At 38.1% G+C, this 19,220-nt stretch overlaps 3 protein-coding genes across 6 annotated transcripts in view; 1 reads left to right on the top strand and 2 right to left on the bottom strand.

Moving 5' to 3' along the window:
- Positions 1 to 524: 524 nt before the first annotated feature.
- Positions 525 to 6,367, bottom strand: LOC103704677 (NADH dehydrogenase [ubiquinone] 1 alpha subcomplex assembly factor 3). 2 transcript variants are annotated; one of them, XM_008788071.4, is made up of 7 exons: positions 6,211 to 6,367; positions 5,996 to 6,067; positions 5,290 to 5,406; positions 4,808 to 4,842; positions 2,100 to 2,200; positions 1,799 to 1,899; positions 525 to 818 (listed from the first exon to the last, which is right to left on the bottom strand). In XM_008788071.4, the coding sequence occupies exons 1-7, from the start codon at positions 6,318 to 6,320 to the stop codon at positions 815 to 817; spliced, it is 540 nt and encodes a 179-aa protein (XP_008786293.2). In that variant the 5' UTR covers positions 6,321 to 6,367; the 3' UTR covers positions 525 to 814. The 2 variants fall into 2 exon arrangements, with proteins under 2 accessions (XP_008786293.2, XP_017697640.2); XM_017842151.3 differs by lacking the exon at positions 525 to 818 and adding an exon at positions 878 to 1,196.
- Positions 6,368 to 6,513: 146 nt separating this feature from the next.
- LOC103704676 (tobamovirus multiplication protein 2B) lies at positions 6,514 to 8,813 on the top strand. Its single transcript, XM_008788068.3, has 6 exons — positions 6,514 to 6,689; positions 6,994 to 7,059; positions 7,147 to 7,211; positions 8,166 to 8,193; positions 8,320 to 8,387; positions 8,522 to 8,813. The coding sequence occupies exons 1-6, from the start codon at positions 6,558 to 6,560 to the stop codon at positions 8,646 to 8,648; spliced, it is 486 nt and encodes a 161-aa protein (XP_008786290.2). The 5' UTR covers positions 6,514 to 6,557; the 3' UTR covers positions 8,649 to 8,813.
- Positions 8,814 to 10,982: 2,169 nt separating this feature from the next.
- Positions 10,983 to 19,220, bottom strand: part of LOC103704737 (DNA replication ATP-dependent helicase/nuclease JHS1) — a 36,588-nt gene continuing 28,350 nt past the window's right edge. For 2 of the 3 annotated variants that reach the window (XM_039126526.1, XM_017842164.3), the window contains exons 28-34: positions 19,058 to 19,150; positions 18,809 to 18,946; positions 13,348 to 13,387; positions 13,195 to 13,268; positions 12,956 to 13,090; positions 11,769 to 11,888; positions 10,983 to 11,368 (exon numbers count right to left, since the gene is read on the bottom strand). In XM_039126526.1, the coding sequence (XP_038982454.1) occupies positions 11,204 to 11,368; positions 11,769 to 11,888; positions 12,956 to 13,090; positions 13,195 to 13,268; positions 13,348 to 13,387; positions 18,809 to 18,946; positions 19,058 to 19,150 (765 nt within the window). In that variant the 3' untranslated portion in view covers positions 10,983 to 11,203. Of the gene's footprint in view, positions 11,369 to 11,768; positions 11,889 to 12,955; positions 13,091 to 13,194; positions 13,269 to 13,347; positions 13,388 to 18,808; positions 18,947 to 19,057; positions 19,151 to 19,220 lie in introns of those variants that run through there. The other variant, XR_005511924.1, reaches the window with a different exon arrangement.

The following is a 19,220-nucleotide window of genomic DNA, read 5'->3' as shown; positions in this document are numbered from 1 at the left end:
GAAGATGCAAGTTGGGCTTGCGTCCCAAATGGCATCTGGGAGAAAAAGGATCGCAGAGAGCGGATCCGATGGAAGTTGGCCTGTAGGTAGGATGGTTTTCTACAGGCCATTCGTCCTTGCTCCCTGAAACAAACATAGAAGTTTCTCTTTCTAAAATGCCTGTGCATCATGGCAATCCAAGAGAATTAAACAGCCGAGAAGCTTGGTAGGATTAAAAGGTGCAAACTTTCGGTAAATCAATTGTAAATGCGATGCTCGAGATCAATTAGAAACCCAAATGACAGTCCGATGGCAGTTGAACCGAGAGAAGCTGAGAGAATGGATGAAACAAGATAAATAAATGGGCCTTTGACAAATTAATAACCATCATATGAATGAAACAGACCACAAAGCACATACAGCTAGAAAAAGCCGAGTCAAAAGCGAGATACGCCGGTAGAATGTTTGGTGCTGGGGATGAAGATTCCCCAATAAAATCACTGATGTGCATCAACGATTGCACGGTCTGAGAGCAGCGTCAAAAGCATCAGAAATGTGCACGCCTTGAGACATGTAAATTTATTTTCAAGGGTAAAAATAATAGGTGTGAGAGTTGATTGGGGGTAGAAAAAAAGTTAACCAGACTAGCCGCATCTAAGCATTTCTTTCTTGCCGTCTGCCCAGAACAATCATACTTAAAAATGTCCTCAGACTCCCGAGAAAACATAAGCATCAAAAAGATAATTGATCAAGAGGAAAGGACAATTTTTATCTTCGGCCAGGAAAGGAAACGGCATTGCAATGTGGATACAGCGCCAGGATATCCTTGGTTGCTTCACCTGGAAAGAACGAGTCATCACAATCGGCAATCAAGAATATCAAAATATTTTAAAAAATGTTAAAGAACTCCTAAGAGATACGATATGAAATTATGTGTCGGTTTAAAGTTTGTAGAAGAAGATAAGATCTTGTAGCAAACGGGTTTGTAGAAAGACATGTTCTAAAAATACATAGGCTACAGATTGAAATAGCAAAAGCAAAGATCTGATACAGATGGAATATAGTTTGGAAGAAGTTGCAGGCCTCTTGCACCAGCCTATCTATTTTTATATAGAAAGATGGTAGAATATTTTAAGGGCGGTGGCGCATGAGAATTGTTTCAGAACCTCCTTTAGTATCATAAGTAACAGGTGCAGTTTGTCATACATTCATGTCACCTACATCATCAACCAAACTAACTATTCAGTGGGGGAAAAAAATAATTGTAGTATACAAAAAAAGTTATACGACGTGAGAAATATAGCAAATAGTTCCTGGATTATCTTTTGTGACCTTTAATAATTCAACAGCATAATTGAAGATCATCTACTCTATTGCATGTTTTAGTCTATTCGCCTCTAAGTTGGCTAACAACATTGTCTATGCCACATCATTAGTCACATCCTATGTCAAGCCATCATCATGTTTTTCCCGCTAGTACATGTTCTTGTATCAAATCATCTCTTGCTCTCTCTCCTAAATTCATGAAAATTCTCAGTTTGGTGTCCAAGCCCAACCATGCAGGCATCCTTATGCTTAAAGGCCTTAACAGATGGTGTACCACTATGCAAATCCAGAAGGAATTGTTGTTTCTTTTGAAGTAAGATGTGAGTTTTCAGTGCACCAAATTTCAAAAATAACCAATTTTTACCTGACTAGAATATCATCCTTCGAAATATTGGCTCTATGATTGTATGTAAATAATCTCTCCAGTGTGCTAGGCATAAGCAAAAGCTTTGTGAGGTTACAGAATTTTGTAAGGGTAGATTAAGATCCTTACATGGTAGATGAAGATTCTGAAGTAGTTCCATAGGGGAGAAGTGCAGCCGCCACCGGCCTTCCTTCCTCGTTTAATATATTGTAAGTAGAAGCAGCATTTCTCTGTTAAACAAATTGGAAATTAAGGTAAATAAAAGAATCACTTGAAAGGTGCATCGAATAATGATGAAGAATCATAATATAATAAAAAGATAATCATAATTCACAACAAGAATCCAATATTTCTGGTGATTTTGACTGCAACAACAGTAAAAACAGGGGCTACTAGAAAACTTAGTAAACATTTGAATAATAATTAATACCGAATCAATTGCTTCCAATTTCATTCCTGTAGACCGTATGAAGCGACGGAGCTCAGGGTTCACTGGCTCAATGTGCCTTCCACAGCCAAGAATCAGAATCTCTGAAAGAAACATAAGACAAATGTAATGCAAAAGATCAAAAAAAAAAAAACATAAGGCAAGAAAATCATTACATAATAAAGAATCAATAGATGACAAGATGTGAATGAGATAGATTACACAAAATGCAGACACTAAAATGAGAGGAAATTTGCAAACAAATTCCATTAAAAAAGAAATTTTCATTAACATTTTTTTTAAAAAGTAACATTATAAGATTTCAGTTACTGAGTCTAGAAATAAATTTGTCATCTTGCTACAAAAAAATTAGGCATATAATACATTTCTGATTAATTAACAAGGCCATCAAGCACAAAACGTATTTCTACAGAAGAATATATCAGCAATAACTAGAGGCAGCTGAACTCAGCAAAATTGCTCGGTCGCACAAATGCATGAAGCTAGATTGACAGTGAAAAGAACTAATCCAGGGCAGGCACTATTAATTCAACAACAATTGTTCATGAAGAAACATAACTGTGTTTATCGAAATGTGGCGATATAGAGAATATCATTGGTCACTGGCTTAGTTTCTTAATACAGGAAAGCTTATAATAGTTCTACGTAGATATCTAGACCAGTCAAGCAAATTCTGCTGGATCAGAGTTGCAAACTAGTGGTACTTGTTCATGGATGATGGATCATCTCTCAAAAGTACAGAAGCCATAAGGGCATGCAATCTGGATGTCTATGTAGATCCGATCAGTTGCTCTCCTGGCTTGCCCATGAACAGTGGAGTTGGCGGAGCACTAATTTCTGGTCGGTGATTTAAAGCCCGGTTTTAGACACTGCCCATTTTGTTTCCTGGGACATGGGTCAGCAGTTCAACTGCAGATTGACCCTTCTCCATGGTCCAACTGACCGACCCAACCCTCCCCCGCCAAAATTGCCGATTCACTCTATCCTTGTTGCCTCAACCCAAATGAAGGAGGAGAGGAGATGCTCCTCTCTTCTTCCTTCTTTGGATCTGGCCAACGGCAAACCCTTTGCACCTGCCACCTCAACCCAACAAAGTAGAAAAAGAGCTCCTCATCAAATCTTGACAAGGAAAAGGATCTCCCTCCAAGATCTGATCAACATTATATCTCCATAATCTTCACATTTCCCCCACCTTTCCTGATTTGAAAATTGATACCAAGCAGGTAAAGAAAAAAGCCCCCAAAGTGGGTGGTTCACATGGTCAAACTACTCTGGTCAGAGATGTACGTATTAGTTGACTCGACCTGTAATAGCTGGCAGATGACAAGTTAAGCTGATTAACTTGATTCTGAAACCTCTTATTATAATAATAATAAAGAAACAGACCGTATTTAATTAAAAAAAATCTGTCTCGACCGAAAATGACATTGTTAATTCATAAAAGAATAATACTTTATCAATGCATTTGAATCATCAGCATGAAAAATCTGTGGAGACCTTAAGTCATGGTCATAATTTATGTCTTATTTATTCATTCATGGAATCCGAGTGTTTCATACTCTTGCACCTAGAGAAGGAGGCAAGGAAAAATATATGGAAGTATTTAATCAAAATTATTCATCTACATGTGCACTATATCTGTACCTTACGTAGGTAGATGAATACATATCAAGTTTTAGATAAGTCGAAAGGAAAAGAAAAAAAAGCAAGAAAGCAAAAGATGGGTCAAAGATGAAGAAAACAATGGGGAAGAGAAGCTAAAAGGATAAAAAGAAAGAAAGAGAGGAAGGGAAAGGTATAAAATCACTTCTCTTCTCTAGAGAAACTCCTTTCAATAGCTTTCATCAGAATATTAGTCTAAGTTCATTCTCAACCCTTCAGCCTTTCTAGAAAATTAAGATCACCATATATAAGGCCAATTGTGGATGCAAGTAGATGCTGCTCCTTCAGAACGTTATTTGAATAACAATAACTTGAATAGCTGGCTCATTATGATATGCTAATTCATGCACAAAATCTACATAAAAATTCTGAAAATACATAAAAGATAAACAAGAACCTAAAATATGAAAGTCCATAAACACAGTTATTTTTCACGTGCATATAGTTGTTTATTCAATATTACAGATGAGTTACCCCAGTATCTAAATAGTACATTGCATCTTAGAAAGCATCTGGTGTTACAGTGTTGTCTAGTTCATTTCCCTAATATGGTGACAGTGTTATTATATGAATATTAGAATGACAAAGTTGTCCTTCTCATTCTACTTCAGGTTTCTAGTACTAGTTTGTTAATAATTTATGGCTGCTAACTAGAGGATTTGTGTTTTATCTTTTCAATGTTTCCTTATTTTCCTTAAAATGTTGGATCGAACTTTTATTTGAGTACAGTTCACCCACATCCCTGTGAATAGATGTACACATTCACATTTCTAACCTGCATGATATAGCAACTGACATATTCATGCACATATAGATGGTATTTTAGATCTTATTTTTCTTTTTTAGAGAGAACAATCCCCCCCCCCCCCCAACACACACACACGCAAAAAAAAAAAAGAAGAAAAAAAACAAACAAACAAACTATGAAGAACCCAATCAGCTTTTAGTTGCAACAATAACATGACCATCTAGAAATCAGTCAATTGCAGGACAGCATGATAAAGAGAAAATGCTTGCAGAACAAATACCTGGAACTGGCCGCAGAATTTGGAATATGGATAAACTGCACTTGTTCCCCAAAAAAAATCCAAGAATTAGTAACTTGTTAAAATGACTTAATTTTTTTTAACTCAGACATATTGAACAACCAAATTCCAGCGTCTGTCCAAAAATAATTGCATAAATTGCAGGTGAAGAAACATACATATGGTATTAGCTAGAAGGTCAAGAACTAGGACACAAGAACCCAGATACCTATATGATTAATAAAATCAGTAAGAAATTATAATATATTGCTACCCAAAGAATAAATAATAGTAAATGCCATCATGACCAGACCAACTTCCAACTTAGCAAGGACAAGTGAATTCCTGTCTTGTGAGCTACCTGACTATATGACATACGGATAAATGAAACAAACCACCACATGGCCAGAAATCACCTCTTAAAAATATAATAGATAAGCAACTTTCTGTTTTGATGATAATAGATAAACAACTTTGAAACCCACCTTTCACCAGTAATCTCTGAAAATTTTTTTGGGGCCCACGACATAACCTTGTTCTCTACAATAAGCAAGCTCCCATCATACTCTACACCATTAACTGTAAATCCTGTGTCAGAATACCTAGAAAAAGGAACAGACTTAGAAAAGAATATTTAATCTCGCAAAGAGATACCGAACTAGCAGATAAAGAGTGATCAAATTCTCCAAAATCAAATATTTATCGTCTCTACATATATTGTTCCCATGGAAGGCTTGATTTGAAATGACATTTGCTAGTCTCGATCAAACATCATCTTCGCTATTAGAAAGCCCAATTGACTCGCAAGAACTTGGAGACATCAAGAAATTATAATTAAGATTTCATGTTCTCACCTTTTACCTAAAAATCATAACTTTCTCATAACCCTAAATTTACCAAACACAATAAAAGTCACTTACTATAATTTGTCACTGAAATTTACAGAAAATTAACTAGATCAACAGAGAGTAAGGCTAAATTCACTCACAAGAAGAAATAGAATCATTAAGAACCTATAATTAAGCTTTCCTCTTTTCTCCGTTAACATAAAAAATCATAACTTTCTCTTAAACCCTAATTTTATAATTCCATAAATGTATCAAAATATCTCACTGAAATTAATATCAAAAATATTTGAAGAAAAAAAGGAAAGCAAAGATCATCAGAATATAATGATATGGGATAAAATACCGTTGGAAGCGAAGTTGACCTTCAGGCACGTTGTCGATGAGATTTATCTGATCATACAGAGAAAACGTGCGCCTGATCATGATCAAACGAAAGTTTAGGACAAGAACAACGTTCCTTAAAAATTAAATCTAAAAAATAAACTATTTAATCCCTAAAAGAACTCAAATAATCAAAAAAGAAGAAGATAACAGACGATGAGACGGTGAAGTCGAAACCTGAGCGAAGGGAGGGTTTGATTGGAGGGTTTTAGGGTTTCTTTCCGAAGCGTCTTCACAAGATACGGCAACATCGACGCCACCTTCTGCCTTCCACTCCCTCCCACCATCCTCTCTCTCTCTCTCTCTCTCTCTCTCTCTCTCTCTGTGAGGGTCAGGAACAGCCATCGTTGGGCTTGATAGAATGCGAGGTAGTATGTTTCTAGAAATGCGATTCCCGTTTCACGTTCCCGTTTCCCGTTATTGTAAATCGACTCCCGTTAGCGTGTAAATCGTTTCACGACCTGTTCTCATCTTATAACCAACTGTTAGGAGAGAGTCCGGCGGTAGGAGATAGAGAGGGGGGGATGGCGACGACCGGCGGCGGAGGTGGGAGTCGGGAAGGGAGCGCGAAGGCGACGGCGGCGGATCAGATCTGCCAGGCGGTGCAATCGACCTCCAATCTCCTCCACCTCATGCAGGACTCCTCCCCCTCCCAGGTAATCTCTCCCCTTCTTCTTTCCCCTTCCCTTCTTTCTTTTCTTTTCCAGGTAATCTTGCTTGCATGTGTCTTTAAATACATGGCCGATGCACGAGATGCAGCAGTCGCTGGTGATAATAAAAACCAGGCCATGTCTTGGTGGTTTAACTGCTCTTGCAGCAGATAAAAATGATGGATTTTGCCGGTCTTACCATTAGAATTTATAAAAGAATTATGTTCATGAATTTTGGAAACAACATTATGTTCAGAGAAAGAAGATCCTATAGTTGGATCTTATCTTGGATTTACCATTCTACTTGCAGGCTCACCTAATAAAGCTCCCTAAGAATCTCTTGGCCAAAGCTTCTACTGTCAAGAACACAGGGCAAGTATGTCACTGATTAGCCGAGATAAATATGAAAGAATTTCATCTGAAAGCTTCTAAAGTTTTGACGTTTAGCTGCTTGTGTCATTAGGTGTTAGAGCAACTTCCTCAGGTCATTTCATCTTTGGATGCTTACTTGGAGGACAGTTTACAGAGGTTGGTCCTCCCTCCCCCCCAATGTATGTATATATATGTAAAGATGGAGAATTCATCAACCTAGTTATTAAGATAATGAAAATTGTTAACCTTCACTTTGCATTTTGGCAATTTAACTCGTTTGATACTTTTCCTTGTATTAAGTAGTAAATTGTAGGGTTCCTCAAGTTTGGTAAACATATACAGATGTGTGTTTTTGTGACAACTTTCAATCTTTAAGGAATTGACTGTACAGATCTGGAACTCTGCAAAGACCCTTGCATAAGTTGAAGTTCGAGTTCGTCGGAATTTTTAATCGGACAATTCGGAGAACAAGGCAGGATCCAGAATGAAAATAGTAAATGCATTCCAAGAAGTGAAGTTTTTAGATTTGTAGACTCCAAAAAGAGAACTTCAGAGGTAGATAAGTTGGTGGGACAAACTTATTCGATGAATTATAAAAATTTAGGAGTTCATGAGTGTTCTGGTTTATTAAGCTGTCAGGTGTCTGCTGGATCAAGTTAGAGAGCTGTTTAGTGGGTGCCCCATGCTTGCTAGCCTATTTAGCATAGGCCTCGATAATTCATGATAGCAGCTGAGTGATTTGATTAAGAGTTCGTTCATAAATTGCTAATTCCGACGATCTTGTAATCGGTTTTGATCCATCTGGAAGGTTTCTTTAAAAGCATAATCTATTTGAACTCAGTTGGGTATGCAGCCCAAGCATATTAACTTTCCAAACAATTGAATGAAGTTAATAGATGACAATGCAACTTTATCTTTTCCCTAGCAATAATGTACCTGCGCAACCAATATATTTGGCGATGCACTATCATTATGTTGACTAGACTTCTATGCTTTAATCATCACTTGCTTCTCTCTGTATTGAGCTTTACTGGAGTCATGAAGTCATGCTTCATGCTTCTCTCTTGGGCCCTTGACTGTATATGGCCTTTATATAAGAATGTTCTACAGGAGACGGGGAAGCTCGATACTAGTGAAGGTATGTCATCTCATGTCCTGCTTAAAATGTTTCTTTCTTTTCCCGTCAGATGACAAGGCTGTTAATATTTTAATGTTTGGATGTGATATAATTTTGTGCTGTTAAAAATAATGCCTTTTAACACAGTTCTCAGTGGAAATTTTCCCTTTTCTCAATCAGATGGCAAGCCTATTAATAATTTTTGAATGTTTGGGGTATGATGGAGTTTTGTTTTTGTTCCTTTTTATATTTTTTCAAATTGTCTGTGAAAATTCTTCTTTTTTTTTTTTTGATTTTAGGCACTGCTTTTTGGAAGCTTTATTTGATCAATTGTATTTGATTCCTACAGCGCTCCTCATCTGAAGACTGTAACTCAGTTGCTGTCAAATATGGAAACCTCTCAGCTTAGATCTGCATTTCCACCCTATCGACGAGAAGAGAAACAAAAGGATTCCAATTCAGAAAAAAGTTGTTAAAACAATGTAACACCTTTGCAGGTTCTGCACCTGAAAAAATCATCCTCTCATTTTTTTTTAAAATATATTATTCTACATAAGATAACTACACCATTGTCAAGGACCCTGGAGCTATTCCAAGGAGTGTGATATTCTTGTTTGGAATTTATTGTCCCTTCTACTGAACCTGGTGCGCCGCTCTCCACTCTTAATCGAGGGTTGCTGCCTTATTGAGTACTCTACTGCCGCACCGTACTCTACAAGAATAGCATGATAGCTACCCGACTGTGGGTTGCCGAGACACCTCTTTTATGGTTCATAGGAGTTGTGTTTGTGGGTTCCTCCTCCCTAAAACGAGATACACCCAGCTTAGGGGCCTTCGTGGGAATAACTGCGAGAGAAATGAAGTAGAAGGAAATTAGGGTACAATGATGAAATATATAACTTGATGAAATAAATAACTCAATGCATGAAAGTAAAACTATAACTAACATGAGCAATACATACCAGGAGATTGGTAGGGGAAGAAGAAGGTGGAAGTAGTCCCTCAGCCTATCGTCATGCCAAAACCTGCTGCACTCCATCCTCTCCGCACCAAAGCTCAGTCCAGAGCATCTAATGCCGATGCGAGTCCATCGACCTGCGCGGTCGCTCATCATTTCTCACATTTGGGAAGCGCCAGACCTTTGCTTTGGGATCAATCGTCGAAGAAAGGCCCAGGCCTCCCGCTTAGAGATGGAAAGCTGCATCAAAGGTGTCCATTGCTATCTTATAGTAGACCTCGCCTCCTCATCCAACATCTTTCGGTTAAAGAACAGTACTGCTTTCCTCACATTCCAATTCAAAAAACAAAGATTTCAATCATCTCAAAGTAAAAGTTCTTGTTAAAAAAGCACAATGTCATGTCCGCACCCGCCAATTACAGTTCCATTCCACGCGCCCTTAAGCTTTGGCTCTTATCTACCCCATATTGTCACCATTCCAAGAGAGCGACGCGTGCATGTTTAGACCACCATCACACCTACATGTCACTTTACCCTTGCACGATCGACTTATACATCTCTCAACCTGTTTTAGAGTGGCATTGCCCATGAGATATGTCTTGGTCGATTTACCTTGTTCCACAAGTCGGACCATCAATAACCATCACACAAACATACAATTGTTGGAACTTAAAGGCGATCCCATGCAATCACCATCCAACAGATCCATCAAAGTACGATTCCACGTCAAATTGCACAGGGGACTTGTCCGACCAATTTAATTTTTCTGCAACAAGCCGGAGAGAACAGTAGTGATCGAGGTCTCATTTGTTCTGTCATTTGAGGCTCATCTCTTTGCCAAAAGATGCTAGGTTCTTCATGACAAAGACACACGTACGAAGGCACAACATTTTTAAGGAAATTGACACCAAGGCAATGTTGGGATAGGCATCTCATCTCTAAGCATAATCAAAGCATAATCTAAGTTCTTCATATGACAAAGCCCCAGTCTTCAATAAAGGCCACAAAGCAAAAGGTTTAACTAGCTAGACAAGTTGTTGGGGCAATCTCTAAGCATAATCAAAACTGATACCGGCTGCTTAACTAGCTATCCAAGAATGGTCTCATTAAGTTTTTCCCAAAAAAAGAAAAGAAAAAGAAAACAAGAAAGAAAGGTCATAAAGTAAACAGCCATTTAAGCCACAGGGCTGCCAAGAACTACCTCCCAGCTAATTGCTTAGCCAGCGAGCTACCAGAAACTACATCTGAGCTAGCGACCGTGACGTGACCTACCTGGAAACTTGAATGATGTGTTAGCCAGCTGATTCCTTGAGATATTCCAAATATTACAATTATTTAAAAAATAATTAAATATTTATGATTCTTTTGCAAGTCATGAATAACTCATTCATGGCACTCTTGCAACTTATTGATTTAAGATATATGTATCATTATTTTTATTTGCCTATCCAAGTGTAACAACACAAAACCTCATTCAAAATTGTTGACTAACAGCTATATTTTAGTTCAAGCCAAAACCTCATCCAAAAAGGCTAGCAAAAATATTTTTTTATTCTGACTTTCTAAAAATATTCAGCACCAAACACAATCAAATTTAGTCACACTTACAATGAGCTTGGTCAACCTCAAAAGAACAAGTGCAGCAAAGTGTTATACATAAACCATCGACCCAGCCAGTTCTAATATCTTTTGTAATGATCCAAAATCTCATCCCAAAACTAGCCAGAAGTTATATCTTGGATTTCTTAGTCTCATATAAGCATCCAAAATCTTTTGAGTATACAACCGACGTGACTGGACGTGCACTTAAAAAGCCTCTACTAGGAAACAACCAACTTCCAACAAGACAGCATACAAATTAAAGTCACTTTGGGAAGGCCAAATTATAATTTCTACATGATGGGCAAGATAAAGACTTCCAAGTAGGTTAGAAATCCAAACTGATAAAAAGAAAAATAATACAATTACAGATTGACCACATTGATTAATACAATTACAGGAGTATTGCCTGTTAACAAAATCGCGTTTCCGCATGGGAAAAAAAGGTAAACATTTTTTTTGCAGATACATGGATTATAATACACTCATCTGGGAGCACTTCTTCAGCTCTTTCAAGTGATGGATATCTTTACCTGATATATGAATAATGCCACCTTGCTCGTCCACCTTCTCTATCAGTAGCCTCAGCAACGGAACTCTCGAGAGGGTTTTGCAGGACCCGACCATGATGAGCTTTTTCTGCTCCACAAAAAGCATCATAGAACTCTCAACCTCCGAGCATGTCAAATAAGCACAGGAATGGAAATCATAAAAGAATATGTGCATGACCAGGCTTGCATTTAAGTGAGAAATCAAGATGTAAACAGATATCAGCAGCATTAGCTTTTACAATATGATTAAAATTTACATGTGACAGAATAATCTTGCTAGTTTTCTTTTAGAAGTACCATCATTTAGCATTGACTGGAGTATCGAAATTACTAACAGTCCAGTCTCTAACCATGAACTTAGCTGTGAAATTAACACATGTTGGAAAACATTCAAAATCAGAGTAGTTGAAAATGAAATTAAAAAAAAAAACAAGCAGGAAATGAGGGGATTAGATTGGGTCGCCAGAAAATCTGATGGTTCCACCAACCTTCGCACGTGTGAGGGCAACGTTGATCCTGTGCCAATCTCCAAGCAAGGAAGAAGTGCAGGCTTTCGAGTTTTTAGTAGATCGTACAAAAGATAATAATATGCAATCCTTGTCCCTTCCCTGCTCGAACAATACCATATGTGATGTAAGAAATTGATTGAGCCTGGCCAGTGGCACTCAGAAACAAAAAGATCTGGGTCATAACATCAGGTTGAAAACTAAAATCACCAAATGACCGTGTTAAATGAAAACAGTCTAATCTTGCATACTCAACTAGTAGGAATGGGAAAAGGAACAATCCAACCTACAATAGACAACTTCAAGGCAAGGTACGCCGTACCGATACCAGTAGGCGTACCGGTCGTCTACTGGACCGGTACGGTTTTGGTTCGAACCAGTACCGAACCAACTAGCTCTTCCCCGCGGAAGCGGGTGCACCCAGCCCGAGCCGGAAAAGAAGAAGAGAAGGAGAGAGCGAGTAGGGGAGGGAGGGAGGAGAGGCCTCCGCCGCCCACAGAGGGCCACAGGGAGGCGACGGAGCCCAAGGAGGGGGAGCGGCCGCGGAAAAAAAATTTAAGATTTTTAAGTGAAGTCCGCAAGTGATTTACACTTAAAAGTCTCCAAATTAAAAAACTGCAGCCACATCCCCTGTTTCGGAAAGAAACAGGGGATGCGGCCGCAGGCTCCGCACCCCCCCCCCCCCCAACCTCCACCGCCCCCCCCGCGGTCCTCCACGGACGGCAAAGGCCTCTTCTTCTCCCTCCCTCCCCCGCTCGCTCTCTCCTTCTCTTCTTCTTCCCCGACTCTAGCTGGATTCGGCATCCATGGGCCCTGCACCGGTTTCCACGACTCCGCCGTACTGGTTATGGCCCGGACCAATACGGTACATGCTGAACCAGCTGATATGTGCCGGCTCAGCATACCATGCTTCAATGCAAGGCACATTCCACTTGAGTGAAAAAGGCATGCTTCAAACTCGACAACAGAACAGTCAGTGACCATCCAATCTTATCATGACACAAATATTGAACACAGTTGATGGGTATTTTATGCTTTAATTTCGTTGTTAACACATAAATAATCAATTAACTGAAGTGACCAATTGGTTGTTGTCAAGAAAACTTTGGAAAATATAACAATCTGCAAGACCCGATGCTTCAAAAATTTTACAAGTTCCAAACTGTAACCTGGTATTTATCAATTGTCTGAACCTCAACAGAAGCACCAACAACTTCTCGAATGAGATTGACCTGAGAGTTGTAAGGGGTAATGATACCAATTTCATCTCCAATGATGCCTATCTTCACTAATTCTCTTGTGATCTGTAAAATAACACAAATGAATAAATTAATTTCAAGCCAGATTTACTAAAATATCAAAGGTAAAGATAGTCATAAAAGTTAGAAATAAAAGTTTAGTTTCATACCTCCGAAATAATAAATGCTTCTGCAGGGTTGTTCACAGTATTGTGTTCTTTTGCCTCCAGAGCAGGCAACTGATCTGAAGGATTTGATTTCAATATCAAGTTCTATTTAGCAAATATACGGTAATCAAATATGAAAACAAAATTCCTACCAACCTGTGTTGATAAAGACAACAGATCTTTTTGGATCCAAAATCTGCATAGTTTAAGAACAACAGCTGGTTGAACAAAAGCAATGTTGAAGGTATAATATTTCATGAACAAGAGCAAAATGAAGCATGTTACTTCAAGCATGATAAAGGCCAAACATACCATGACAACAGTAAACAGCATCCGATATGCATACTTACACATTGTGACATACGGTCAACAGATGCATGCAACTTCTACATTGGATACAAAGTAAGTAAATATGCAGTAAAAACTTGGAAGTATTCCAGATACATAAAGCAAAGTTCAAAGAAATGCAATAAAGATGAAGGAAAAATTCCATTCCAGGACTATGGTTTAATTGGCCTTTAAGTTGGAAGGGTCATTTTTTGCTGTTTACAGATTTTCTTGAGGAAAGACTAGGCAAGCCAGATCGCTTCCACTAAGAAAATTAAAGAAGAAAAACAAATACAAAGTTGCAATAGCAGTACAAGAGGCGAGAGAAATAAAGATTATCCAACCACAGTTGAGAGACTTGACTAGTCCAATCTTTGACCAAGCTAATGATGGAACATAGCACTTCTGGAGCTGTACAAAAATTTTCTGGGAAAATTCGGCTGTTTTTTTTCAACCAAATAGTCCAGCAAATGACGGAAGCTCATGAATCCCAACAGACTTTCCATTCACTTTTTTCACAAAAGCACTTTCTCCAGGAGGTCTGGAGATTCGTAACATTGATGGGAAGATAAGCTATCTGAATTCCTTGAACGAAAAAGTTCCATATGGATGCGGAAAAAGCACAGTTGATGAAGAGATAATTGATGATTACTTCTGCACAATGACTAAGTACACAAAGAAAGGGTCCAAACTCCAAATGATATTCCCTTCCCGAGGTTATCTGCAGTCAGAGCTTTTCTTGCTTGATTAGGAGAATAGTGAAAGCTTTGAATTTTCTGGGGTTAGCAGCTCTCAAATGAATTGAGCAATTGGTGCTAGGACGAGTATTGAGTAGTCATTTTTAAAAGTATAGATGCCATTTTTTTCCACTTCTGTAATAGTCCATATGAGGGAGGTTTCAGGTGCTTGTCTCATGCAGATAATAGTACTGGTCAATAAGCATCTCCCCCATCTATGCTATAATTTCAGAGCCTTACCCATAGTACATCTAGCCATGTGAATTTGCAAAACGATCATGAAACTCAATGAGAGCTGTTGTTATCTATATGAAGTTGCCAATAAGAGTGTCGCTGGATCACATGCATGTATTTTCCATGCTATGAATCTATCCCACAACCATCATAATCTTTAATCTGCTGATTACTAGCTTCCAATTACACTCTTCCAGAGATGTAGTAAGGCAATAAGGATCTCCATTGTCTTAGTTGAAAGCCTAAACAGCCTAGATAAGGACTTGTCAATATGTTTACATAGCTTAAACTTTGAATCTCAGCAATATACACATCCTATATGCTGTGCACAGATGCAATCACTCACCCTTTCTATGATTCTCTTAATAGTTGTGTAAATTATGTACATATGATGCCTAGTGTGGTAATCAATGATCACAGAATGAATATCATGCATGTGCAAATATTTGCCTAAGTTCCATAATGTTATCTTCCATTCACACCAGAATTTTCTCCTCATATGTCTACATATGCTATCTTTCCCTAACGGCATGCTGATTCACAAATATTGTGCTCATGCCACTGTTTGCATTTAAAGTGAAGCTAATATTTGTTGGAAAGTAGAATTTTAAAAGATAATTCAAAAAAAATCCTTTTTTCAGCTTTACCTGTTAATTATTAACCAAGTGATATCTATCCATCCTATGTATCATCATGGTTGTGCATCAGAATAATCTCATAATCCTTTTAAGATCTTAACAAAATCATGCCCGAAAATTAAGCTCTTGCTCATTACCATTTTATCAATTAAATCATAACAAAAAATCAGTCCCTCTCCTACATATGTAACAAGTACCCTCTTTACCCAGAAAGCCAAACATTTGCTAAACAGTTTCCTCTCTTAAAGCATTATAAGCATCCACCAAACTCTTCTTGAATCAGTCTCCTGTGCATCACAGACAAGATTAGCATATCTCCTATGGTATCTATCAAATCAAGGGTGAGACATTAAGACAGTTGGCACAGACCAGAAAAGAATGGTGTGAAAAATTATCAAAAAAGCTACAGAACTAGCACTGTGTGATATCAAAATATATGCAAATTACACGAAAAGGTTACCGTGATAAGCTAGAAAGGCCTATCTTCTTGCATTTTTCTGTGGGATGTTAATGTCTTTTGAACATTCAGACATTATACCGGAACCATCTAAGCAAATATAATGCCCAAGGACATACAGGAAACTTAAGATGATTGCACGTAATACATACCATATACATACTTTTAAACAGGCATGTAGCCGAGCTAGGTCTAGAAGGGTAGCAAGTATGACCTGCACCAGAGTCTTTTTTTTGGCTCATGATTTAAACCCAAACTCAACCCATTAGCTAACCCAGGTCAGATTCATGAACTTTTTTAGACCCAATAGGTCATTCAGGCCAAGACAGTGTTGAGTGTCTTGTTTTGTCTTCGATGGCAAAAATGAAATAACTCCAAAATTCCAACCTCTTGGTGTAGAAACCATGCATGGAAACAACCGAGAGACAGAAACTCTCGTAGAATTTGTCGAGGTGTCGATGTCCTTGACCGAATACAAGTAGAGAGCATGGCTCTCTATACACATCCAAAACAGTGCAGCACAAAGCAATAAAAGCCCATCCACTAGGACACAAAACAAAAGGTCACTAAAAAAGATGAAAAGCTTGGGCCCATGTCTCCACTATATAGTACTAGAGCAACTTCTCTCTAAGAGGATACTTGAAGAACATAATGTGAATGCACCTGTGACATAGTACCATTACTCCAATGGAGCTTCATCTGAAGCTTCGTCCTGTAAATAGTAATTAGAGATAGCAATCGGATGGGTCAAGTTGGGCTTGGGCCAGCTCAAATCGGGATTAGGTCAAAAAAACTCTCAACCCATGCTCATCCCATTTATAATTGGGTTGGAAAATATAGACTCATATCAATGCATTTATCTTATATATACCCACACCTACACACCAACGCATTTAAATTTTCCCTCATCAAAAATACATACAACTAAAAAAGAAAACAAAACATGACATTCAACAAGGCCAGATTTGGCTTCAAATATATCATCATAATCGTGGCAAATATAAAAATGTAGGATATATGAAAGTCAAAAGGTAACTAAGGATAAAACTAACTAAATGAAATCTGACATCCTAAAATCGTGTGGCTCACACTGTCCATCATTCTCTATAACTTTTCTAAATGAACCAGATCATATGAAAAAAATTGGAAAACTATCAATCATGTGAGATCTGAGTCTCTGAGAGCAAGTTGGCTCCTGATGGATCACCATGGGCGACCCATCAAGTTACAGGCTAAACCCAAAACAATCCACTTATCATCAGGTTGATTTGGGGTTGAACCAGAAGCAAGCCGATTACAAAAAGGACCTGCAAACCCATTTATTTCAGGTGGGTATGTATGCATTGGCAGGTCCAGGTCAGATTTTGCCACACTTTACCATCTTTTAGCCCAACAATGTGCATGATGTACGTGTGGCGAGATAATTTTCTGGAGTTCCTCCCCTACTTCACCCTTAAAAATATCTTAGATGTTCACCTAGACCTTCAATGATAGCTAGATCTGGTATTTTACTGATGCCTCTTTGGTAGATTATTAGTGATCGGTCAGTGCTCAACCGATGACTTCTGCCTCTTGTAGATTTCTTCATTTAAGCAAGGTAATATCTCTCACTTCAATGAAAAGGACAACTGTTGACCAAACCTCACTGTTGCAAAAGTTGATTGACAGCATTGCCCAATCTCCAAATAAGATGTAGGTTTTGGTGCCGCCATTTGTTTGCCACAAAGTCAATACTCTAGTGTATTCCAAGCATTCCTGTACTCCATTAGATGTTGATCATTAGAGTACTAAGTAGCAACCAATAAATTTTTTTTCAAGTGAACAAAACGTGTTCGGTGAAACTCTCATTTTCACATGTCAAATGCCCATTACATCCACAATCTATCACTTCATAGCATCCAATCTACTAATTAGCTCAAACTTTTCTTGAAGAGGGTCTCTCTTTTTTCCAAAAAAAGGTTGATCAAGTTCAATCTGCTTTCATTTAGAGAATGAAAGGGAGTAAAAAGGAAAGAGAAAGAAAAAGCAAAAAATGAAAAGAAAGAGGATAGAAAAGAACAGAGACGAATTATACAGGAGGGAGGTCACTTGGAAAACATGATAAATAGAGCAAATAACTTCCAGGAAGAAACGATTTAGTCCAGTCCACCAGCAAAAAACAGATATGGCACGTGTCACTTCACACTTTCATAAGGAGAACCTTTTTAAAAGAAAGAAGAATTGGAAGAGGAAAAAGGAGAGCATACTTAAAAAGAGTATGGATGGAGAATCAGGGGCACACACCAGCCTTCCCTTTATATAGTAGATGTATGTCAATCCCCCTAACGAGGGGGGGGGGGGGGGGGGGGTGGGGGTGGAGATCAACTGCCAACAGTTTAATACTTGCAAGGGTGCCAACTCGTTGAGTTCATAAAGTCACTAGCTACTGGATATCAATGACCACGGTTTGATCACACCCACAACTCGATTTCAGTCAGGCTTAACACTGTCCTAGTTTCAGAAAAAATTAAAGAAAAAAATTTCTCTAGAACAGAACTGACTACCACTAAAAAAGTCATCACCTTATGTAGGCAGCAAATATGCAATAAAATCTAAAGAGCAACCCTTCAGTGTTATTAACCTGTGCTACAGATACAATTGTGCTCTACTTAAGGCTGATCAAGTGATATATTTGACTTGTTTGATCCACAAGGATATTAAATTGAGACTACACTTGACATATAAATTTAGATTAGCTTTAAAGTTTTTTATGTACTACTACTATGGATATTACCAGCGGTCGTGATCAATTCCTGTCATGTTTAAGTGTCATTCCCATGAGAGAATGATGGGTAGAAACCCTAAAAGCTTGACTTGTAAATTTCAAATCTGACATCATTTTCATGAAAGAGGTCATTAAATTGGTAACCGACCTGAGACTTTTTTAATATTCTATGCCATCTATACCATCAATTTTGCAGCACCTTTCCTTCCAACAATATTTTATTGAGGCACGAATCCATTAAAAAATCAACTTATAATAGAGGAAAAAACATTTGAAAATGAAGAACTATTAGAAGCATTGGCAGATTTGGCGGCTCTTGAGAACCATAAATTCATAATTTCAACATTTCTTGCATTTACGAAGCATGTCTTAGTTTATAACTATATACAAGAAGCAGAAACAAAGTTGATTTTCATAGTTTATAAATTCATACGAAAACCAGAAAGAAAGTTGATTTTACCTCCTTTAGCCACAATGGGATGGTTCCTATGCTAGAAAACTTTAGCTTGGCACTTGCTATCTCAGATGAACCACAGCATAATTTGCCCCCATAAATTAGTTCATTTGACAGTTCCATTATACTAGCACACATGCGGTACTGAAAGCAAAAGGAAGACCTAGCTCATTAGCTATTCTAGCTTATGATATCAAGCATGGAGAGTCAAGTCATCTTTAATATAAAGAAAAGGGAAACATAATTTGGAGGAACCTGGCACTGCAAGGATGAAATTGCCTCGGGATGTGCTTCTGATAACCTGCAAAACAAGCTAATGCCCATTCCATTCTCCCGAGCCTCTGTACTCTAGGAAAACAGAAAGCAACATCTATTCAGCAGAAAAATTCGAGAAGTATATAGCATGAAAAATGGAATG

This window comes from Phoenix dactylifera, chromosome 5, assembly GCF_009389715.1.
Source record: "Phoenix dactylifera cultivar Barhee BC4 chromosome 5, palm_55x_up_171113_PBpolish2nd_filt_p, whole genome shotgun sequence".
In the NCBI taxonomy this organism is placed as follows: Eukaryota; Viridiplantae; Streptophyta; class Magnoliopsida; order Arecales; family Arecaceae; genus Phoenix; species Phoenix dactylifera.
The sequence above is the reverse complement of the archived record's forward strand: the minus strand, read 5'-3'. Positions and strand labels throughout refer to the sequence as shown.